At 47.4% G+C, this 25258-nt stretch overlaps 3 protein-coding genes across 3 annotated transcripts in view; all 3 read right to left on the bottom strand.

Moving 5' to 3' along the window:
* Positions 1-25258, bottom strand: part of LOC143955452 (uncharacterized) — a 233242-nt gene that overhangs the window by 157631 nt on the left and 50353 nt on the right. The window lies entirely within an intron of this gene.
* Positions 1695-6685, bottom strand: LOC143955842 (uncharacterized). Its single transcript, XM_077465960.1, has 4 exons — positions 6556-6685; positions 6267-6479; positions 5691-5832; positions 1695-3478 (listed from the first exon to the last, which is right to left on the bottom strand). Exons 2-4 carry the CDS (start codon positions 6396-6398, stop codon positions 2748-2750), a joined length of 1005 nt encoding a protein of 334 aa, XP_077322086.1. The 5' UTR covers positions 6399-6479; positions 6556-6685; the 3' UTR covers positions 1695-2747.
* LOC143956013 (gastrula zinc finger protein XlCGF66.1-like) lies at positions 6685-11431 on the bottom strand. Its single transcript, XM_077466144.1, has 4 exons — positions 11353-11431; positions 7535-7663; positions 6980-7114; positions 6685-6891 (listed from the first exon to the last, which is right to left on the bottom strand). Exons 2-4 carry the CDS (start codon positions 7628-7630, stop codon positions 6691-6693), a joined length of 432 nt encoding a protein of 143 aa, XP_077322270.1. The 5' UTR covers positions 7631-7663; positions 11353-11431; the 3' UTR covers positions 6685-6690.

Raw genomic sequence — 25258 nt, 5'->3', positions numbered from 1 at the left:
TCGTGGACCTCACCTGTGTGGAGGAACGTTTCTTCTGGGGGTTGTCCTAATCAATCTGTAAAGTGACACATCTACATATGTCCTCCACAACTTGGTCAGCATAGAGACAACCCAACAGAGACACACAGAGAAAGGATTGGAGTCCACGTTCTGCTGATCGTGGACCTCACCTGTGTGGAGGAACGTTTCTTCTGGGGGTTGTCCTAATCAATCTGTAAAGTGACACATCTACATATGTCCTCCACAACTTGGTCAGCATAGAGACAACCCAACAGAGACACACAGAGAAAGGCTTGGAGTCCACGTTCTGCTGATCGTGGACCTCACCTGTGTGGAGGAACTTCTCTTCTGGGGGTTTTCCTAATAAATCTGTAAGGTGACACATCTACATATGTCCTCCACAACTTGGTCAGCATAGAGACAACCCAACAGAGACACACAGAGAAAGGCTTGGAGTCCACGTTCTGCTGATCGTGGACCTCACCTGTGTGGAGGAACTTCTCTTCTGGGGGTTGTCCTAATCAATCTGTAAGGCGACACATCTACATATGTCCTCCACATCTTGGTCAGCATAGAGACAACCCAACAGAGACACACAGAGAAAGGATTGGAGTCCATGTTCTGCTGATCGTGGACCTCACCTGTGTGGAGGAACTTCTCTTCTGGGGGTTGTTCTAGTCAATCTGTAAGGTGACACATCTACATATGTCCTCCACATCTTGGTCAGCATAGAGACAACCCAACAGAGACACACAGAGAAAGGATTGGAGTCCATGTTCTGCTGATCGTGGACCTCACCTGTGTGGAGGAACTTCTCTTCTGGGGGTTGTTCTAGTCAATCTGTAAGGTGACACATCTACATATGTCCTCCACATCTTGGTCAGCATAGAGACACCCAACAGAGACACATGGAGAAAGGCTTGGAGTCCATGTTCTGCTCATCATGGACCTCATCTGTGTGGAGGAACTTCTCTTCTGGGGGTTGTTCTAGTCAATCTGTAAGGTGACACATCTACATATGTCCTCCACAACTTGGTCAGCATAGAGACAACCCAACAGAGACATATGGAGAAAGGCTTGGAGTCCATGTTCTGCTGATCGTGGACCTCACCTGTGTGGAGGAACTTCTCTTCTGGAGGTTGTCCTAATCAATCTGTAAGGTGACACATCTACATATGTCCTCCACAACTTGGTCAGCATAGAGACAACCCAACCCATAGAGACACACAGAGAAAGGCTTGGAGTCCATGTTCTGCTGATCGTGGACCTCACCTGTGTGGAGGAACTTCTCTTCTGGGGGTTTTCCTAATAAATCTGTAAGGTGACACATCTACATATGTCCTCCACAACTTGGTCAGCATAGAGACAACCCAACAGAGACACACGGAGAAAGGCTTGGAGTCCACGTTCTGCTGATCGTGGACCTCATCTGTATGGAGGAACTTTTCTTCTGGGGGTTGTTCTAGTCAATCTGTAAGGTGACACATCTACATATGTCCCTCCACATCTTGGTCAGCATAGAGACAACCCAACAGAGACACACGGAGAAAGGCTTGGAGTCCATGTTCTGCTGATCGTGGACCTCATCTGTGTGGAGGAACTTCTCTTCTGGGGATCTGTGATGATCCCAATCAAGCTGTCAGGTGACACATCTACACATTTCCTCCAGTACTTTTCCAACATTAGTCAAGTCGTTGATTGAAATATCTTTATTGAGTATTATACTTTGTTGAACACTATATACACTATAGGAGGTTAATTTACTAAATTGTAAAATGAATGATCTCCTTGAGGCATTCTTCTTGTTGGACCTCAGAGGAGACTCATAAAATAGGGATGGGGGGAGGGGAGACTTATACAGATTTTGTTAGTGACTACAATCTCTTAGCCCACCAAGGTATGAACTATAAACCGATCATTTATTCATTCAGTTTTATAAACACGATGAATGATCTGGCCTCAGTCTGAGCGTCTTCTACTCACCATCTCCGAGAGGAGAATTCTGAGACACAAGTCATTAAAAGGACAATACGACATTAAATATGATAAATGCAAATTTGACACTTTATTAAAATAGACATAAAAAGCCCCCTCAGCGTCGGTCAAGTATCGCCCCCCACACCTGCCACGTTTCCTCCATCTCAGTGCTGCTGATCTCCTCCAGCTTCCTCCAACCGCTTCTCGACTACATGCTCTCCACTCAGCTGCACATCGTTGCTCCGGCCCGGCTTCCAGATGGTGACGTTGATGGACCACGCCTGACTTATTAGGCGACGGCGTGGTTGCTTGTGATCCCCACCAGAGGGCACATGTGGCAGGGTGACGACGCAGGAGATCAGTTGGGAGGCAGGAAGTGCCCTCATGAGACCCTCCCTCCCTTGTCCTTCAGGCAAGCTCCCAACTAAGCGCAAACCTCAGCATCCTAATGTTTATGTCAAGGCTAAAACTTTGTTTTAAAAACAATGAGGAAGGATTAGAACCCTCGTCTAGTTCCATCTAGTGGCCATAATGAGTATTTTATTTTTTCTGCTAATCTGGAAAATACCACATTATGACCACTAGATGGAGCTGATGGGAAATTAACATATTAAGCAAATTACAGTGAGAATTCACCGGGCTGGGAAAAATGGGACATTCACCCAACAAATTCCCAGCACTCGGGACACTACTACACTTTGATGGGTCCAACCTCTTATGTACAGTAAGATTGGACTTCAGTGATTAAAAAAAAAAAACTTTTCCCACACTCAGGATACGACTACCGTTTCGACCTTGTGAGACCGTTGATGCCTGATGAGTTGCGAGTTACGTACGAAGCATTTCCCGCACTCGGGACAGGAGTGAGGCTTCACCCCCATGTGCACTTTCAGATGTTCGGAAAGGTGGCCCCTCTGCGAGTAACATTTCCCGCACTCGGAGCAGGAAAACGGCTTCTCGCCCGTGTGGGTCCTTTGATGCCGGACGAATTCGGACCTCTGCACGAAGCTCTTCTTGCACTCGGGGCAGGAATACGGCAACTCGCTCCTGTGGGCCCTCCGGTGCCGGGAAAGATTGGATTTGTCCGAGAACCGCTTCCCGCACTCGGAGCAGGCGTACGGCTTCTCCAGCGTGTGGGACCTCCAGTGTCTGGTGAGGTAGGCCTTGTCCGAGAAACATTTCCCGCACTCGGAGCAGGCGTACGGCTTCTCCCCGGTGTGGGACCTCAGGTGTGTCGTGAAGGTGGACTTGTCCAGGTAGCACTGGCCGCAATATTCGCAGGAATACGGCTTCTTGCCCGAATGATAGATTTGATGTCTGATATGTTGGGATTTCCGCTGGAAGCTTTTCCCGCACTCGGAGCAGGAGAACGGCTTCTCGTTGGTGTGCAGCTTCTGGTGCCTTTGAAGGCCCTCCTTTTTTGAAAAACGTTTCCCGCACTCAGGACAGCAGTACGGCTTCTCCGTGTGGGAACTCAGATGATGGAAAAGATAGGATTTGCCTGAAAGTATAGAGGGGAAGCAATGAGGACTACTTCATGTACAGCACAGTGCAAGGTCCATGACTACGTGTCCACCAACATGGGGTCAAGTCAGGACTAGGTCATGTTCAACAATGTACAGTATCTCACAAAAGTGAGTACACCCCTCACTCCCTCCCCCCTCCTATTTTTCACCTACTGTTTAATGTGAAAAGTTAACTCCAGCAGTTTCCACCCCTGCTGTCCCCTCAAAATAACTCAACACACAGCCATTAATGTCTAAACCGCTGGCATCAAAAGTCAGTACACCCCTAAGAGAAAATGTCCAAATTGGGCCCAAAGTGTCAATATTTTGTGTGGCCGCCATTATTTTCCAGCACTGCCTCAACCCTCTTGGGCATGGAGGTCACCAGAGCTTCACAGGTTGTCACTGGAGTCCTCTTCCCCTCCTCCATGACGACATCACGGAGCTGGTGGATGTTAGAGACCTTGCGCATCTCCACCTTCCATTTGAGGATGTCCCACAGATGACCAATAGGGTTTAGGTCTGGGGATATGCTTGGCCAGTCCATCACCTTTACCCTCAGCTTCTTTAGCAAGGCAGTGGTGGTCTTATAGGTGTGCTTGGGGTGGTCCATGTGGCCATACAGCTATACTTGGTCAACATCACTGGCCAAATATGTCCTTGTGGCCATACTTGGTCAACGTCAATATCCAAAATATATCCATGTGGCTATACTTGGCCAACGTCATTGGCCATACTGCTATACTTGGTCAACGTCATTGGCCATACGGCTATACTTGGTCAACGTCATTGGCCATACGGCCATACTTGGTCAACGTCATTGGCCATACGGCTATACTTGGTCAACGTCATTGGCCATACGGCTATACTTGGTCAACGTCATTGGCCATACGGCTATACTTGGTCAACGTCATTGGCCATACGGCCATACTTGGTCAACGTCATTGGCCATACGGCCATACTTGGTCAACGTCATTGGCCATACGGCCATACTTGGTCAACGTCATTGGCCATACGGCCATACTTGGTCAACGTCATTGGCCATACGACCATACTTGGTCAACGTCACTGGCCAAATATATCCATGTGGCCATACTTGGTCAATGTCATTGGCCATACAGCTATACTTGGTCAATATCACTGGCCAAATATGTCCATGTGGCTATACTTGGTCAATGTCACTGACCAGGTCGCCATACTTGGTCAACGTCATTAGCCAAATATGTCCATGTAGCCATACTTGGTCAATGTCATTGGCCAGGTCGCCATACTTGGTCATCGTCATTAGCCAAATATGTCCATGTGGCCATACTTGGTCAATGTCATTGGCCAGGTCTCCATACTTGGTCATCGTCATTAGCCAAATATGTCCATGTGGCCATACTTGGTCAATGTCATTGGCCAGGTCTCCATACTTGGTCATCGTCATTAGCCAAATATGTCCATGTGGCCATACTTGGTCAATGTCATTGGCCAGGTCTCCATACTTGGTCAACGTCATTGGCCAAATATGTCCATGTGGCCATACTTGGTCAATGTCATTGGCCAGGTCTCCATACTTGGTCAACGTCATTGGCCAAATATGTCCATGTGGCCATACTTGGTCAATGTCATTGGCCAGGTCTCCATACTTGGTCAACGTCATTGGCCAAATATGTCCATGTGGCCATACTTGGTCAATGTCATTGGCCAGGTCTCCATACTTGGTCATCGTCATTAGCCAAATATGTCCATGTGGCCATACTTGGTCAATGTCACTGACCAGGTCGCCATACTTGGTCAACGTCATTAGCCAAATATATCCATGTGGCCATACTTGGTCAATGTCATTGGCCAGGTCGCCATACTTGGTCATCGTCATTACCCAAATATGTCCAGGTAGCCATACTTGGTCAATGTCATTAGCCAAATATGTCCATGTAGCCATACTTGGTCAATGTCATTGGCCAGGTCGCCATACTTGGTCAACGTCATTAGCCAAATATGTCCATGAGGCCATACTTGGTCAATGTCATTGGCCAGGTCGCCATACTTGGTCAACGTCATTAGCCAAATATGTCCATGTGGCCATACTTGGTCAATGTCATTGGCCACGCTACTCCCCCCACCACCACTTTACACGGTGGGGAATTCCTGGAAGTCCCAAACCCTACTGTGGACTCAGTGAGCAGTATGGGTGGAGGAACGTATTTAGGGTTTATGACCCACCTGTGCTGATCTCTGGAAGAGTGTCCTCCTCTAATACTATCCTTATTATTCCATCCTCCTCCATAGACTGCTGATCATCCCTCACATACGTCTCTTCATCTGCTGCTTCCAACTCAACTTTTATATCCATCAGATCTTCACCCTAAACCAAGAGAAGGATTAAAAATAACATCTGTAAAATAATGGGAGACCACCTAGACCAATGTCATTTTATAGGGTCTATCTAGAGGTCAGGCCTGATTTACTGACTTATGCAAGAGAGCAGGTGAGCGTTGATGCCACATAAGTAAGCCAATACATAGAACAATATACACAGCATTATAGAGGAATAAGGGGCATGAAAGCATCAATATTTAGATGTCCAACCCATAAGGCTAGATGGGACCTCACCGTACATGTTGAACATTAGCATAGTATCAGCTAGATAGGTTCTTGGGTCACAATTGGATGATAATCCAGTTGTGCCCTCGTGTTTTATCCCTACTTTTATTTTTTTATCTCACGAAGCAGCCTCACCATCTCCACATATTGGAATGTTGAGGCCCTTACACCTTCCAGATGCTCCTTCCCACCAACCTGATTATGGTAGCGGTCACCCTCCTGTGTGGACTCCCGGGAATAACGAGGGCGGGGACGTCTCTCTGGTGGCTTTCTGTTATTAGGTGGCTTCATCGTAAGATTCTTGTGGCCTTCAAAAAGCTCCTTCATCACTCCATACTCCCCATCATCCTCTTGAAATTCTTCTTTAACAACAACATTATAATCCTCGAGGTTTCCACTCTGAACATACTGTATAATAAAACATTCACTGTAACAAACATGCTTGTGTATAGATTACAGTTACCAGTGATTGTCAATCATCTACCTTATGATGGTACAGAACAGTGTGACCTTCCTGTGTGGAATCCCGGGAATACAGAGGACGGGGACATCTCTCTGGTGGGTTCCCATTACTGGATCCATCTGTAGGAAACACACACACTGACTGAATACATTGTTTCTATGTGTTTATCAGATGATGGGGGATGGGTGGAGCCTCCGTACTGCTCTCTCCTTTACAATAAAGTCTCCTCTTACCCGGTGATGTGAGGGGCGGCTGATTGGCCATCATGACGTCCTTGTAGAGATCCTTGTGTCCTTCTAAATACTCCCACTCCTCCATGGAGAAATAGACAGTGACATCCTGACACCTTATAGGAACCTGACACACACAATGATACAGTCACCATCCAGACACATCCCTTGTCTGTTACTGGATAATGTCCCACAATTCCCAGAATCCTCCTCACCTCTCCTGTCAGCAGCTCAGTCATCTTGTTGATGATGTGCCGAATCTTCTGCCTGTTGTGGTCCTTAAATTTTAGGGATCGATATTGAGGCACTTTGATGGTCATATGATCTCCATACTTCACAAGAGGAAAACTCTGTAAAGAAACCAATAGTGATGTCATGTGACGTCCCAGAATCCTCCTCTCCTCTCCGGTCAGGTCTGTGTTTTATTAATAGAGATAAGAGAGATGTCATGTGACCTCCCAGAATCCTCCTCTCCTCTCCGGTCAGGTCTGTGTTTTATTAATAGAGATAAGAGTGATGTCATGTGACCCCCCCAGAATCCTCCTCATCTCTCCGGTCAGGTCTGTGTTTTATTAATAGAGATAAGAGTGATGTCATGTGACCTCCCAGAATCCTCCTCTCCTCTCCGGTCAGGTCTGTGTTTTATTAATAGAGATAAGAGTGATGTCATGTGACCTCCTCCCAGAATCCTCCTCACCTCTCCGGTCAGGTCTGTGTTTTATTAATAGAGATAAGAGTGATGTCATGTGACCTCCCAGAATCCTCCTCACCTCTCCGGTCAGCAGGTAGATGATCTCCAGGGTGAGGTTTAGTATCTTCTCAGTCATGTGACTCCGGTCCTCCTCCATCCTCATTGGTGGCGTCATTTGATCTATACAGGTCTCCTTGTAGACGGATAACTTTGGGAAATGAAAGTAAGACTTATTTGAATGGTATTGGTCACACAATAATTGGATGTTGGGGGAGGGGTAATAGGAGGGTTGCTGTACATTTAAGAACTACTACCCCCATGGGAACACATTTATTCTGTACAGTTTAGCTACGTTTTCGAGGTTTCGGGACCGGGAAATTCCCTTCTTTCTGTAATCCAATTCCTGCCCAAGACTTAGCCAGTCATTTCAAAAACATTTTTGACCGCTTCCACAGAGGAGGTTGCTAAACCTTTCTCTGAAGCTCACCAACCCCCCCCCCCCCCCGGATCCCATTCCCTCACACCTACTCCAGTCTACCTCTTTAATGGTCTCTTCCTCAACACTCTAAGCCCTTGTACACACGGGTCGGACATTCCAACAACCAAATCCACCGGATTTTGTCCGAAACTGTTGCATACACACGGTCGGACAAAGTTGTCGGAAAATCCGACGTGATGACGTTATTTCGTTACGACGGGACTACGTTCAGGCTAGTAGCCAATAGCTTTGGTGTAGGAATTTGATCTGAGCATGCGTGGCACTTTGTCCGATCGGAATTCTCTACACATGATCGGAGTATGTCCGATCGGAGCATTTTGTCTGAAAATTTTACCAACAAGTTGGAAAACTTGGTCCGTCGGATACTCCGACGGAAACAGTCCGATGGAGACCACACACAGTCGGAATATCCGACAAAACGGTCCTATCGGACACATTCCGTCGGAATCTCCGAGCGTGTGTACAAGGGCTAAAACATGCTCTGGTCACCCCCTGTACTTAAAAAAAGCTCTAATTAGATCCCACAAGTCGGAACAACTTAAGGTCCATCTCATTGTTCCCGTTGACCTCCAAACTCCTAGATAGTGATGGGCCGAAGACACCCCCCCTGGGTTCAGTTCTACACCAGAACAGGGAAAACGTTTCGACCAGAACCCTATTAAAGTCTATGGGACCAGAACTCGAAAAATCAAAAGTCCCCATTTTGAAGGCTTATATGCAAGTTATTGGCCATAAAAACGGTATGGGGGTCCGGGTACTGCTCTGGGGGACATGTATCAATGCAAAAAAAAAAAAACAACATTTAAAAAAAGATTGTTTTTAAAGGAGCTTTAATTTTTAATAATGCCTAAAGTGAAACAATACAAATAAAACATTTCTTTAAATATAGTATAGTATATATTTTTTCTTAATATAAATGTCAGTTTTGCTGCAGCAGGTTCTATACATGGTACAGATGTGCCACTTTACAGGCAGACCTACCAGGCGGTATAGTATATATTTTTTCTTAATATAAATGTCAAGTATGCTGCAGCAGGTTCTATACACGGTACAAACGTGCTAATTTACAGGCAGACCCACCAAGCACTTTACAGGTCTGCCTGTAAAGTGGCACATCTGTACCATGTATAGAACCTGCTGCAGCAAAACTGACACTTAAAGAAAGCTTGCAGGGAAAATCTATTTATATGTAATTTTTTTTTCTTTATATAAGTGTCAGTTTTGCTGCAGCAGGTTCTATACATGATACAGATGTGCCACTTTACAGGCAGACCTACCAGGCGGTATAGTATATATTTTTTCTTAATATAAATGTCAGTTTTGCTGCAGCAGGTTCTATACATGGTATAAATGTGCTACTTTACAGGCAGACCCACCAAGCACTTTACAGGTCTGCCTGTAAAGTGGCACATCTGTACCATGTATAGAACCTGCTGCAGCAAAACTGACACTTAAAGAAAGCTTGCAGGGAAAATCTATTTATATGTAATTTTTTTTCTTTATATAAGTGTCAGTTTTGCTGCAGCAGGTTCTATACATGGTACAAATGTGCTACTTTACAGGCAGACCCACCAAGCACTTTACAGGTCTGCCTGTAAAGTGGCACATCTGTACCATGTATAGAACCTGCTGCAGCAAAACTGACACTTAAAGAAAGCTTGCAGGGAAAATCTATTTATATGTAATTTTTTTTTCTTTATATAAGTGTCAGTTTTGCTGCAGAAGGTTCTATACATGGAACAGATGTGCCACTTTACAGCCAGACCTGTAAAGTGCTTGGTGGGTCTGCCTGTAAAGTGGCACATCTGTACCATGTATAGAACCTGCTGCAGCAAAACTGACACTTATATAAAGAAAAAAAAATTACATATAAATAGATTTTCCCTGCAAGCTCTCTTTATTTAGTAAACAACAGCTTGGGGAGCCAGTCTGTATGATGAGACCACAATTTCGTGCACTCGGAAACAAGATAAGAGATTTTTTGGATAAATTCTGGTGTCTTTTTGTCAGATTTTAAATAGGAAATAAAAAAAGGTTTGCACTACAGTGAGCCTTATGCGAAGAAGCAAATTCGAGTACACTCGGGCCAAGATTACATTTTTTTTTTCTTTTAGATAAATTCTGGTGCGTCTTTCGCTGACTTTGTTTAGGAGTAACAGGTGAGGGAAAATTGGGCGTTGGTGGTGTCGTCACACCGTAAATTATCTTTGGCAAATGCCGGATTGGACTCGGATCTTAAAAATGATGTCACACAGCTGAGTTACGGGAAGTGTGGGGGGGGGGGGGGGGGGGGGGGAGAAGTGAAGGAATAAGGTGGCTGCTCTCTACTCTTCCATGATGGCTGCCTCGCTGGGGTTGTGCCTCACCCTCACTTTCCTCCTCTGCTCTATCTCTACACTATACTGACACACTACACCAGCCATTCTCAACCAGGGTTCAGAGGAACCTTGGGGTTCCTCCAGAGGTTGCTTGGGGGGTTCCTTGAGCTGTGGCTAATGAACCACCTTTTTTGATGGTGCCTACAGAGTTCAAGGTTCAGCATTACTTAGCAAAGCCCAGCAGCAAGACACCAAATATCTTTTTAGTTGTCTTTAAGGGTGGCTGCTCTCTAGCTCCCTCATCACCTTGCCCCATGCTCCTCTCCAAGACTTCACCAGCCTCTCCTTTCTTCTGGAACTCCCTACCCCAATTCTGCACGAGAATCTCATACTTTTTCTATCTTTAGGCGATCACAAAAATAATAAATAAAAAAAAAATAATCTCTTCAAAAAGCCTATCCTGCCTCCACCTCATAACTGAGCTTTTACTTCATAAGCGCCCCCACCACAGTTATTACCTTTTGTATCACTTGACCCTCCCTATTAGATTGTAAGCTCTTAGGATCAGAGCCCTCCTAACCAAAATTGTATCTGTACTGTCCCCCTTTAGACTGTAAAGTGCTTCACAAACTGTTGGAGCCGAATAAATTCCGTATAATAATAATAATAATGTAAGCCTGTGATATTGATGTAAAAATGAATTTACGTAACACATTTACAACAAATCTCATTCTTCTCTTTCTTCTTATTTTACTCTCGTAAAACAAAGAAGAAGACGTATAATAACCAAATAAGGACCCCGTCCCCATCCCCCGATAAAAGTGGTATAATCCGTTAATATAGACTGAGAAGGTGATTGGTGGGAAAGGTGACACATCTCCAATATGAAGAGAATGTTCCGGCCTCGTAAGTGGGGGAATGTTCTGCCCCTGAAGGGGGTAATCTAGGTTCCCACACTATATATGTGTGTATCATCATCTGCTGGAGATAAAAGACGTCACAGTGACTATGGAGGAAGAGGACGGACATGACGGGGGGGGGGGGGTTACTGGGTGTAAATATAAAATAAGATCTTATTACCTCCTCTGCTGCCCCTTCCAACAATGTCTCCCCTCTACTTCCTCCCGACTCACCTCTCACCCGGAACTTCCTATTTATACATGACCTCACTTCCTGTCTACCATAGAGACTTCCTGTCTGGGTAGAAGTGAGCTCACCACCTTGTGGAGCTCAGAGGGACTGCAGCCCCCGAGAAAGGTCTCCTAGCGTGAGCACGGCCTTGTGCTGGGGGTCATCTCCACTGACTCCCACTAGAGTTGCCCCCTTATCCCTTTAAACCCGAAAACATATGAATTACACGGGTTCTGAGGCTAATTTCATGCAGATAAGGCACCAAGTGAGTTTAATTATCACCTTAATCAGCCACAGAAACTGTGTAATTAATATATGCTCGGTTTTAAAGGCATGAGGTGGCAACCCTAACTCCCACCATAGGGCATAGTTGCCAACATTGTAAAAAAATGTATATGGACACTTTTTTGTCTGTAGGTGAAGGTAGGTTAATATAATTTGGGGGTGAGGTACTAGTTTTAAGGCATGGTGTAGAAGCTCTAATTCATCCCAAAGGTGTTCTGTCGGGTTGAGGTCAGGACTCTGTTTAGACCAGTCAAGTTCATCCATGCCAAACTCGCTCATCCATGTCTTTATGGACCTTGCTTTGTGCACTGGTGGGCAGTCATGTTGGAACAGGAAGGGGCCGTCCCCAAACTGTTCCCACAAAGTTGGGAGCATGAAATTGTCCAAAACGTCTTGGCATGCTGACGCCTTAAAGCCCCATACACACTATCAGTTTTTCTGCTGAGTTTTTCCCTCAGATTTACCAAAACCATATAATATGAGGTCAAACCTTAGGAGTTTCAATGTGTATGCAATCAGGCAGGCCCTTGTACTACATGGTTTTGGTAAACCTGAAGGAAAAACTTAGCAGACAAACTGATAGTGTGTATGGGGCTTAAGAGTTCCCTTCACTAGACTTAAGGGGCCAACCCAACCCCTGAAAAACAACCCCCCACACCATAATCCCCCCCTCCACCAAATAATTTAGACCAGTGCACAAAGCAAGGTCCACAAAGACATGGAGGAGCGAGTTTTGGGTGGAGGAACTTGACAGGCCTGCACAGAGTCCTAACCTCAATCCAGTAGATCACCTTTGGGACAAATTAGAGCGGAGACTGCAGGCCAGGCCTTCTCATCCAAAATAAGTAGCTGACCTCACAAATACGATTCTGGAAGAATGGTCAAATATTTCAAAAAACACACTCCTAAACCCTGTGGACGGCTTTCCTAGAAGAGTTGAAGCTCTAAAGGGCGGAGCCAACTCAATATTGAACCCTACGGACGAAGACTGGGATGCCATTAAAGTTCATGTGTGTGTGTAAAAGCAGGTGTCCCAATACTTTTGGTAACATAGTGTATATATATATACTGTATTTTATTATACAGGATTTATATAGCGCCAACAGTTTGCACAGCAAATATAAAGGGAGACAATGCAATTCAATACAAGAGGGTTAGGAGGGCCCCGCTCCTGGGAGCTTACAATCTAATAGGGAGGGGCTGGTGGAACAAAAGGTAATAACTGTGAGGGATGAACTGAAGGGAGAAATAGAAGATTGCGTTGTTAGTTGAATGTAGGACAGGCTTCCCTGAAGTGATGAGTTTTCAGGGATCGCCTAAAAGTGGACAGAGCAGGAGATAGCTGGAGAGATTGGGGTAGGGAGTTCAAGAGGATGGGAGAGGCTCTGGTGAAGTCCTGGAGGTGACAAGGGTGATAGAAAGCAGAAGGTCTTCAGAGGAGCGGAGAGAACTGTTTGGGTGATATTTGGAGATAAGATTGGCGATGTAGCTCGGGGGCAGAATTGTAAATGGCTTTGGATGTTATTGTTATGCCACGTACACACGACTGGACTTTCCGGCAGACTAGGTCTGACGGAATCATTCCGTCGGATAGTCCGATCGTGTGTGGGATAGTCTGATCGTTTTTTCTTAAAAAAAAAAAAAATCAGACGTACCTAGAAATAGAACTTTTCAAATCTGTCCGACGGACTCAATTCCTATTGGGAAAACCATTCGTCTGTATGGTAGTCCGACGGACCAAATACAACGCAAGGGAAGCCATTGGCTCCTGGCTATTGAACTTCCTTTTCTGGTCCCGTCGTACGTCATCACGTTCAAAACTGACGGACTTTCGAAACAGACTTTAGTCCGCTCGTGTGTGGGGGGCAACTCCGTTCGTTCGCAAGTCCGTGGTAACTCCCTCGAAAGTCAGTCCGGAAGACCGTCTGACCTTTTCTGCCGGAAAGTCCAGGTCATGTGTACGCGGCATTAGTGTTTCGAATTTTATTCGTTGGGCAATGGGAAGCCGGTGGAGGCAGCCACTATACAGTGGGGCAAAAAAAGTATTTAGTCAGCCACCAATTGTGCAAGTTCTCCCACGTAAAAAGACGAGAGAGGCCTGTAATTGTCATCATAGGTGTCACCTCAACTATGAGAGACAAAATTTGGAAACACATCCAGACAATCACATTGTATTATTTTTGAAAGAATTTATTTGCAAATTCTGGTGGAAAATAAGTATTTGGTCTCCTACAAACAAGCGAGATTTCCGTCTCTCACAGACCTGTATCTTCTTCTATAAGAGGCTCCTCTCTCTTCCACTCATTACCTGTATTAATGGCCCCTGTTTGAACTTGTTATCAGTATAAAAGACTCCCGTCCACAACCTCAAACCGTCACACTCCAAACTTCACTATGGTGAAGACCAAAGAGCTGTCGAAGGACACCAGAAACAAGATTGTAGACCCGAACCACGCTGGGAAGACTGAATCTGCAATAGGCAAGCAGCTTGGTGTGAAGAATTCAACTGTGGGAGCAATAATTAGAAAATGGAAGACATACAAGACCACTGATAGACACCTGTCCACAACACTCCAAACTCCACTATGGTGAAGACCAAAGAGCTGTCGAAGGACACCAGAAACAAAATTGTAGACCTGCACCAGGCTGGGAAGACTGAATCTGCAATAGGCAAGCAGCTTGGTGTGAAGAAATCAGCTGCGGGAGCAATAATTAGAAAACGGAAGACATACAAGACCACTGATAGACACCTGTCCACAACCTCAAACACTCACACTCCAAACTCCACTATGGTGAAGACCAAAGAGCTGTCGAAGGACACCAGAAACAAAATTGTAGACCCACACCAGGCTGGGAAGACTGAATCTGCAATAGGCAAGCAGCTTGGTGTGAAGAAATCAACTGCGGGAGCAATAATTAGAAAACGGAAGACATACAAGACCACTGATAATCTCCCTCGATCTGGGGCTCCATGCAAGATCTCACCCCGTGGGGTCGAAATGATCACAAGAACGGTGAGCAAAAATCCCAGAACCACACGGGGGGGACCTAGTGAATGACCTGCAGGGAGCTGAGCCCAACGTAACAAAGGCTACCATCAGTAACGCACTACGCCGCCAGTGACTCAGATCCTGCAGTGCCAGACGTGTCCCCCTGCTTAAGCCAGTACATGTCCGGGCCCATCTGAGGTTTGCTAGAGAGCATTTGGATGATCCAGAAGAGGATTGGGAGAATGTCATATGGTCAGATGAAACCAAAGTAGAACTGTTTGGTGGAAACACAACTCATCGTGTTTGGAGGAGAGAGAATGCTGAGTTGCAACCAAAGAACACCATACCTACTGTGAAGCATGGGGGTGGCAACATCATGCTTTGGGGCGGTTTCTCTGCAAAGGGAACAGGACGACTGATCCGTGTACATGAAAGAATGAATGGGGCCATGTATTGTGAGATTTTGAGTGCAAAGCTCCTCCCATAAGCAAGGGCATTGAAGATGAAACGTGGCTTCAGCATGAAAATGATCCCAAACACATCACCCAGGCAACGAAGGAGCAGCTTCCTAAGAAGCATTTCAAGGTCCTGGAGTGGCCCAGCCAGTCTCCAGATCTTCACCCCATAGAAAACCTTTGGAGGGAGTTGAATGTCCGTGTTGCCCAGCGCCAGCCCCAAAACATCACTGCTCTAGAGGAGATCTGCATGGAGGACATGGAGGCCACCATACCAGCAACAGTGTGTGACAACCTTGTGAAGACTTACAGAAAACCTTTGACCTCTGACATCGCCAACAAAGGAGATATAACAAAGTATTGAGATGAACTTTTGATATTCACCAAATACTTATTTTCCACCATAATTTGCAAATAAATTCTTTAAAAAATCTGAGAATGTGATTGGATTTGTTCCCACATTTTGTCTCTCATAGTTGAGGTGACACCTATTATGACAATTACAGGCCTCTCTCATCTTTATAAGTGGGAGAACTTCCACAATTGGTGGCTGACCAAATACTTTTTTGCCCCACTGTATATATAGTGATATGGAGGTGATTATGACATCTATGTGATTGATGTGTTTTCCAATGAGTTGTGCCAGCTCACCTTTACCAAACAGAACAGTTCACATAGAAATCAATTTCCCACGAAAGGGGTTTCCACCATCAACATGAAAAGTCAACTGAAAGTACAAAGCCGCCTGGCATCATTGTCAGCAGCACCGCTGCTCTCCTTACCAGTTCCTCTGACTGAGTTTGCCCAGCTCTCCTGGTTCACTTGGCTTAATTAGCCTCTAGTCACAGCGCCCTGCTGAACGACCCATTCCTGGTCCCTGGATAGGGGTTCTACTGCTACCCTGATAGGAGCTGACTTCCTGGGACAGGACCTCCTGTCTCCTGGCTGGGGCAACTCTGACCACTGGTTGAGACCTCCTTTCCCCCCAACTCCTGGCTGGAGCCCTTCTGACCCCTGGTCGAGACCTCCTTTCCCCCCAACTCCTGGCTGGAGCACCTCTGACCACTGGTTGAGACCTCCTTTCCCCCCAATTCCTGGCTGGGGTACCTTTGACCCATGGTCGAGACCTCCTTTCCCCACAACTCCTGGCTGGGGCACCTCTGACCCCTGGTTGAGACCTCCTTTCCCCACAACTCCTGGCTGGGGCACCTCTGACCCCTGGTTGAGACCTCCTTTCCCCACAACTCCTGGCTGGGGCACCTCTGACCCCTGGTTGAGACCTCCTTTCCTCCAACTCCTGGCTGGGGCACCTCTGACCCATGGTTGAGAGCTTTTGTCCCCCGACTCCTGGCTGGGGCACCTCTGACCCCTGGTTGTGACTTTCTTTCCCCTGACTCTTGGCTGGGGCACCTCTGACCACTGGTTGAGAGCTTTTGTCCCCCAACTTCTGGCTGGGGCACCTCTGACCCCTGGTTGAGACCTTCTGTCCCCTGACAACTGGCTGGGGACCCTCTGACCCCTGGTTGAGACCTCCTTTCCCCCCCCGACTCCTGGCTGGGGCACCTCTGACGCTTAGTTGAGACCTTTTGTCCCCTGACTCCTGGCTGGGGCACCTCTGACCCCTGGTTGAGAAATTCTGTCCCCAAACTCTTGCCTGGGGCATCATTGACCCCTGGTAAGACCTTCTGACCTCTGACTCCTTGCTGATCCCCCCTGTCAATAAAGCTGGCTTTCCTCTACTCAAGTGGTGTCAGCGTGAATAGAGGAATGCCGATAACAGGCGCTTCCTATTTACGCTGTGATTGGACACAGCTGATCACATGGTAAAGAGCCTACATCATTTTCTGAAGGACACCATATGACGTCCAGTCAGAATGGGAAAGCCAGTAACAAAATGATGGCTGGGCAGGAAGTGGTTTATAAGGTGGGGGCACATGGGTTACTATTTGGAGTGTTCTTCGAGGAATCTCTGATGGACACTTTATTCTATTGACATGGAGGCCAGCCTTGCTGGCGGGGATCTGTTTGAACCCTGACTTGACTTTCTTCTCTTTTTCTATTCTTTTCTTTCCACTTTTCCTTAATTTACCTGAGCCATTTTAAAGAATATTTTGCCCTTATAAGAATTACTTTTGTCTGGTGGACTACTGTTTTTGGGTCCACCAACATCCAGGTAACCCGAATGATGGACCATCAGGTCCTATGTTATTTGAGATTTTGGTTTGATATACTGTACCTTCTGTATGTCTATGTACCCTGCGGGATCTTTCATATGATGGCCTTGTCTGTCAGAACTGTACTCCTATGGGGGTGTTTGTTTTTGTTGCCATGTGATGGCGCACTTTTTGTAAAAACTGGCCTTGTCTTTTTGGAATAATACTGTAGCTATAATTTCCATGATTGCTCAATAAAAATGTATTGAAACTAGAAAGGCCATCGAGGCAATCTCTAGGATTACATATGGATACACATGTGGTCCTCCCATCGGGATTTTGTCTTGGTGCTTGTGCCCCACACACTATGTGGTCAATATGTGGTCCTTCCATGGTGAGTATGCCTTGATGTCCCACAGGCTTTGTGGAAAATATGTGGTTCTCCCATCGGGAATTTGTTGTGGTGTTGGTATTCCACACACTATGTGGTTAATATGTGGTCCTCCCATCGGGAGTTTGTCTTGGTGCTTGTATCCCACACACTTTGTGGACAATATATGGTCCTCCCATCTGGAGTTTGTCTTAGTGCTGGTGTCCCACACACTATGTGGTCAATATGTGTTCCTCCCATCTGGAGTTTGTCTTGGTGTCCTACACACTATGTGGTCGACATGTGGTGCTCCCTTCAGGAGTTTGTTTTGGTGCTTGTGTCCCACACACAATGTGGTTAATTTGTGGTCCTCCCATCGGGAGTTTGTCTTGGTGCTTGTATCCCACACACTGTATGCTCAATATGTGCTCCTCCCGTGGTGAGTTTGCCTTGGTGTCCCACACACTTTGTGGAAAATATGTGGTTCTTCCATTAGGAGTTTGTCTTGGTGTTGGTGTCCCACAGACTATATGGTCAATATATGGTCCTCCCATCGGGAGTTTGTCTTGGTGCTTGTATCCCACACACTTTGTGGAAAATATGTGGTCCTCCGATCGGGAGTTTGTCTTGGTGTTGGTGTCCCACGCACTATGTGGTCCTCCCATCGGGAGTTTGTCTTGGTGTGCCACACGCTTTGTGGACAATATCTGGTCTTCCCATCGGGAGTTTGTCTTGGTGTGTCACACACTTTGTGCTTGGTGTTGGTGTCCTACACACTATCTGGTCAACATGTGGTGCTCCCTTCAGAAGTTTGTCTTGGTGCTGGTGTTACATACACTTTGTGGACAATATGTGGTCCTCCCATTGGGAGTTTGTCTTGGTGCATGTTTCCCACTAGGGATGAGCTTCGTGTTCGAGTCGAACATACGTTCGACTCGAACATCGGCTGGTCGCCCGTTCGGCAAATTCCGAACATTATGGGCCGTTCGCGCCAAATTTGTGTGGCGCTCACGGCCCACAATGCACTGCGTCATCGCAGTGCATTGCTGGCTCATGATTGGCCAAGCATGCACTGTGACCCCGCATGCTTGGCCAATCACAGCGCCAGCAGCGAGGAGAGCCATGATTGGCCACAGGCAGGATGCCTGTGGGCAATCATAGCTCAGGCTGTGTAGTACACGCCCCACACTATATAAGGCCGCCAGCGCGGCGGCCTTGTGTAGTGTGTTGGCGTCTGAAGCAGTTAGTGGGTGCTCTGTGTACCTTCAACACAGTATACACCGATCGTTATCGGCCGATTTTCGATCTTGCTCTTCTGTAGTGGTTGTTGTCTGCGTGCCCTGACCGCAGTATACACCGCTATATTCACCTCACCTATATAGCTAGTGATCTATCTTTTATAATAGAGCTTGCAGTCAGTAGTGTTAGGAGATAGTGCGTGCTGTCTGCGTGCTCTGTACCCAGTACACACCGCTATATCCACCTACATAGCTCTTCTCTATTTGAGCCCACTTGCCATCTGCAGGAGTTATTGGAAGTTGTGTGTGCCTCCAGCACAGCACAGTATACATCTGTATATACGCCTTTATCTCTGGTGTTCTATAATAAAGGCATCTGCAGGAGTTAGTGGGTGTTGTGTGCCTCCAGCACAATATACACCTGTATCTACCCTTTATTGCTGTTCTCTAATAGAGCCATCTGCAGGGCTTAATGGGTGTTGTGTGACTCCATTACAGTATACCCCTTTATCTCTGGTGTTCTATAATAAAGGCATCTGCAGGAGTTAGTGGGTGTTGTGTGCCTCCAGCACAATATACATTACCCAACTGCTGTTTTACCCAACTCCCTTCAGGCCATTACCATGTCTGGAAGGCCAGCAAGGAGAGGCAGACAGGCGCGAGCCGATAAAAGAGGGCAAGCAGGCTCTGTGTCTAGAGACAACAGTGCTGGTCGTGGACGCGGTGCATTGTCATCATCAGCACGTGGCCATGGGACACGCTTGTCCTTTTCGGCAGCTGGACATGTTGAACCGCAACATGCCAACGACTTGGTAGAGTGGATGACCAAGCCCTCTTCATCCTCCTCATCCTCTCTCACCCAGTCTCAGGGTAGTAGCAAAGCAGCTGCCAACGCATCGTCTTCCCTCCTCTCAATGTCATCATCAGTGACTCCTTCCCTAGACCCACCATGTCCTCCTGAGGAGTCTCCTGAACTCTTTGAGCACAGTGTTGGGTACATGCTCCAGGAGGATGCCCAGTGTTTTGTGCGCTCTGATGATGATACTCAGCTAGAGGAAGGCAGTAGTGTGAGCGCAGAGAGAGGGGATGCTCAAGGACAGCAATCTGGCAGTCATGTTCCACAAGCTGCAGCATATTGCCAGGTTTGCTACAGCGATGAAGAGGGAGGGGATGATGAGGGCACTGACTCCACGTGGGTGCCTGGTAGGAGAGATGGGGGAGGAGGAGGAGGAGGCACATGTCTAACGAGGCAGGATGCCCTCCGGGGGCCAGCTTAGGGGCAGCACACCGACTGAATCACACCGCAGAGCTCCGCCTGTGCAGGGCGCTGCCTCTGCGCGTTATTCTAAAAGTTCTTTGGTGTGGGCCTTTTTTGAGACGAGTGCATCAGATCGCACCGCTGCTATTTGCAACATATGTCTCAAGCGTATCTCGCGTGGCCAAAACATCAGCTGCTTGGGCACCACATGCTTGACCAAACATATGTTGACCTGCCATGCAGCTCGTTGGCAAGCGTACCTCAAAGACCCACACCAAAGAACAAAGCGGACCTCTCCTTGCTTCTCATCAGCTGGCATCTCCAACCCCACTAGACCTTCAGTCCTCTCTGAAACCTGCTCTGAGATGAATGAAGGTGTAGAATTAGGTGTGTCACAGCTAAGTGCTTCCGGGCACTCTGCTAGCAGTACACCCACGTCCGATTATAGCAGGCAAATGTCCCTGCCCCAGGTGCTGGACCGGCGAAAGAAGTTCACTCCCAGCCATCCACATGCCCAGCGGTTGAATACTAGCTTGGCTAAATTGCTAGCACTTCAACTGCTGCCTTTTCAGTTGGTAGACTCGGCCCCCTTCCGTGAGTTTGTACAATGTGCGGTTCCTCAGTGGCAGGTCCCCAAATGCCACTTTTTCTCACGGAAGGCGATTCCGGCTCTCTACCGGCATGTGGAAGGCAATGTCCTTGCCTCGCTGGACAGGGCGGTCAGCGGTAAGGTGCATATTACCGCTGACTCATGGTCCAGCAGGTATGGACAGGGACGTTACCTGTCTTTCACGGCCCATTGGGTCACTCTTCTGGCAGCTGGGAAGGATGCAGGACAAGGTGCAGTAGTGTTGGAGGTTGTTCCGCCACCACGCCTCCAAAATGCTACTATTGGTTGTGACATACCTCTCTCCTCCACCCCCTCCTCTTCTTCTTCCTCCATGGCCTCTTCCAGTGCTCTGTCCTCAGAACCAGTGGTGCTCCGTAGGCGTTCCAGGGGCTACGCAAGTACGCAGGCAAAACGATGCCATGCCGTGCTTGCGCTGGTTTGTTTGGGGGACCGGAGCCACACTGGGGCGGATGTTTTGTCAGCTCTGCAGGGGCAGGCCGAGAGGTGGTTGACGCCACACCAGCTTAAGCCAGGAATGGTGGTTTGTGACAATGGCACCAACCTCCTCTCCACCCTCCGACAGGGACAACTGACCCATGTGCCCTGTGTAGCTCACGTCCTTAACCTGGTGGTGCAGCGGTTCTTGGGCAGGTACCCCGGCTTACAGGATGTCCTGAAGCAGGCCAGGAAAGTCTGTGTGCATTTCTGCCGATCATTTAATGCCTGTGCTCGGCTGGCTGAGCTCCAAAAGGAATTGAACCTGCCCAAGAACCGCCTTATATGTGACATGCCCACCAGGTGGAACTCAACGTTGGCCATGCTGCAGCGGCTGCACACGCAGCAGAGGGCCATCAATGAGTACCTGTGCGACTACGGCACCAGGACAGGGTCAGGGGAGCTTGGTTTTTTCTCACCACGCCAGTGGGGCATGATCAGGGATGCATGCACTGTCCTGTCACCGTTTGAGGAGGCCACAAGGGTGGTGAGCAGTGACAGTGCATGCATCAGTGACACTGTACCTCTTGTCCACCTCTTGGAGCATACGCTGCATGGAATAATGGACAGGGCACTTGAGGCAGAACAGAGGCAGGAAGAGGAGGACTTCCTTGCCTCTCAAGGCCCCCTTTATCCAGACAGTGTTCCTGCTGTGCCACCCATCACACAGGAAGAGGATGAGGAGGAGGAAGAGGAGGAGGAGGATGATTGTGTCAGCATGGAGGTGGAGGCTGGCACTCAGCATCAGCAGCAGCAGTCTTGTAGGGATGATTTACAGTCCCAAGAAACACGTGGACTTGTACGTGGCTGGGAGGAGGTAGCTGCGGATCATGTTGTCCTTAGTGACCCAGAGGACTCCGGACCGAATGCCTCAGCTAACTTACGCTGCATGGCCTCCCTGATCCTGCAAAGCCTGCGGAAGGATCCTCGTATTCTTCGGATCAAGGAGAGGGACCATTACTGGCTGGCCACTCTCCTTGATCCACGGTACAAGGGTAAGGTTGCCGACCGGGCGGCACAGTGGTGTAGTGGTTAGCACTCTCACCTAGCAGTAAAAAGGGTCATTGGTTCAAATCCCAACCACGACACTACCTGCCTGGAGTTTGCATGTTCTCCCTGTGCCTGCGTGGGTTTCCTCCGGGTACTCCGGTTTCCTCCCACACTCCAAAGACATGCAGGTAGGTTAATTGGCTTCTGTCCAAAATTGACCCTAGTATATGAATGGGGACTTTAGATTGTGGGCTCCTTGAGGGTAGGGACCAATGTGAGTGTGTAATGTACAGGGATAGGGATAGACACTCACTCAGGTTGAACTGGATGGACTGGTGTCTTTATTCAACCTTACTAACTATGAAACTATGACCTTATCTTGCCATCGCAGAGGGAGCAGAGGATGAGACATCTCCGGGAGGCCTTGCAGAAAGCTCTGTGCAACGCGTTCCCAAAGACTGGGAGGTTACAAACTCCTGGTCCTGGACAACGTGTTGCTGAGGCATCAGTCAGAAGGAGCGGTGGAGAAGGTGGCCGTCTGACTGATGCTTTCAGACAATTTTTTAGTCCGCAGCCCCAAGGTATGATCGTTTCCAGCACCCATCGCCAGCGTCTGATTTACATGGTGCAGGAATACCTAGGGGCAAGGTCAGACTTGGACACCTTTCCCACTGAAAATCCTCTGGCTTACTGGGTCTTGAGGATGGATCACTGGCCAGAGCTTGCACAGTATGCAATTGAGCTACTGGCCTGTCCTGCATCCAGCGTTCTTTCGGAACGCACCTTCAGTGCTGCTGGTGGCTTTGTTACCGATCACAGGGTGCGCCTGTCCACCGAATCAGTTGATCGACTGACCTTCATCAAGATGAATCAGTCTTGGATCACCCACAGCTACCAAGCACCTGAAGCTGATGTAACAGAATAATTTTTTTTGAAATATCACATCCCTTCAAGACTGCCTATGCTGATGCTGAGTGACTGTCCTGTTATGTTGATTGTCTATCCTCTTCCTCCTCCGCTGATATGTTGGAAGAACATTTCTGGTTCTGGGTGATGCCATCAGCCCAATTTTTCTGCCCCTGTTTAACAGGGGCGTTTAATTACAATTTTTGATGCAATGCTTTGCAGCAGGGCTAATTCCTGCAATAAATCTAGAGTATATGGGAGAGGTTGCAGTGTGGTGGCACCAGCACCAGTGCCTAAGGCCCAATTTTTCTGCCCCTGTTTAACAGGGACGCTTAATTACAATTCTTGATATAATATTTCACAGGAGGGCCCGTTCCTGTGCCCACCCAGAGTAACGGTGAGGACTTATAGTGTTGTGGCACCAGCACCACAACCATCAAAGGTCAATTTTTCTACCACTGTTCAACAATGGCATGTAATTACAATTCTTGATATAATCGTTCACAGCAGGGCGCTCCAGCGCCCACCAAGAGTCACTTTGAGGGCTTACAATGTTGTGGCAAAACCAACACCTTGTTCTGCCATTTCTGCAGAGCATATAGGGCAGGCCCCTACTTTCAAACATCCAACTTACAAACGTTTCCTACTTACAAACGGAAGGAGACAGCAGCAAGTGAGATGAAAAAAGATGGACGACAAAACAAATTATACAGGGGTGATAACCCTTCCCTATGTTTTCCAAAAAGCTTAAAAATAGTTTTTTTGACTGGAGCTACACTTTAAAAATGTACCAGTTGAAAATTACAAACAGATTCAACTTAACACAACAAACCTACACAGTCCCTGCCACCGCCTGTATACTGCTGTTCTGAGTATATAGGGCCTGGGGGCCACACGCATTTCCTTTTTTTAATATGGGTACAGGGTTCCCCTTAATATGCGTACAAGACCCAAAAGGGCTGGTAATGGGCAGGGAGGGCTACCCATGCCATTTTTCTGAATGATTTTCATCCATATTGCAGGAACCAGATATAACATTAAAACCGCAAGCAGTTTTAAATGGTGTTATTTCCGTTTAATGTCATTTTGTGCAGGGACTGTTCTAAACACGGGAAACACGTGGCACTTCACAGGCATACTACAGACACCCCCCAGGCACCATATTTAAAGGAATATTTCACTTTTTTTTTCACTTTAATCGTCATTAAAATCAGTGCTCCCGCCAAAACGGCCGCTTTTAAAAACATTTTAGGCATTGACCCATGTCCCCTGGGGCAGGAGGCAGGTCCCCAAACCCTTTTTAGGACAGTATCTTGCATATTAGCGATTAAAATTAGCACTTTTCATTTCATACGTTCGAGTCCCATAGACTTCAATGGAGTTCTAAAGTTCGTACGAATTTGGGGTCCGTTCAAAAGTTCTGGTGCGAACCGAACCGGGGGGTGTTCAGCTCATCCCTACTGGTGACGTTATTTCGTTATGATGGGACTACATTCAGGCTAGTAGCCAATAGCTTTGATGTAGGAATTTGATCTGAGCATGCGTGGCACTTGGTCCGATCAAAATGCTCTACACATGATCGGATTAGGTCCGACCGGCCCAGTTGGTCGGGAAATATTTCCAACATGTTGGAAAATTGGGTCTGACGGAGATTCGGATGGAATCAATCCGATGCATACCACACACAGTCGGATTATCCGACGACATGGTCCGATAGGACACATTCCGACGGATTCTCCGACCGTGTGTACAAGGCTTTAGAATGGCCCAGTCACAGTCCAGACCTAAATCCCATTGAGAATCTGTGGCCAGACTTGAAAATTGCTGATCACAGACGCTCTCCATCCAATCTGATAGAGCTTGAGATTTTTTACAAAGAAGAATAGGCAGAAATGTCCTCTCTAGATGTGCAAAGCTGGTAGAGACACCCCCAAAAAGACTTGTAGAGAAAGGGGGTTCTACAAAGTATTGACTCAGGGGGGCACCATACAAAGGCCCCTCCCCCCCACACTTTTCACATATTTATTTGTATCATTTTCCTTCCATTTCACAATTATGTGACACTTTGTGTTGGTCCATCACATAAAATCCCAATAAAATACATT

This window comes from Lithobates pipiens, unplaced genomic scaffold (genome assembly GCF_037356315.1).
Source record: "Lithobates pipiens isolate NorthernLeopardFrog02 unplaced genomic scaffold, aLitPip1_a1.2 Scaffold_35, whole genome shotgun sequence".
Classification (NCBI taxonomy): domain Eukaryota; kingdom Metazoa; phylum Chordata; class Amphibia; order Anura; family Ranidae; genus Lithobates; species Lithobates pipiens.
Note: the sequence above shows the minus strand (reverse complement) of the source record. Positions and strands in the feature narration are given on the sequence as shown.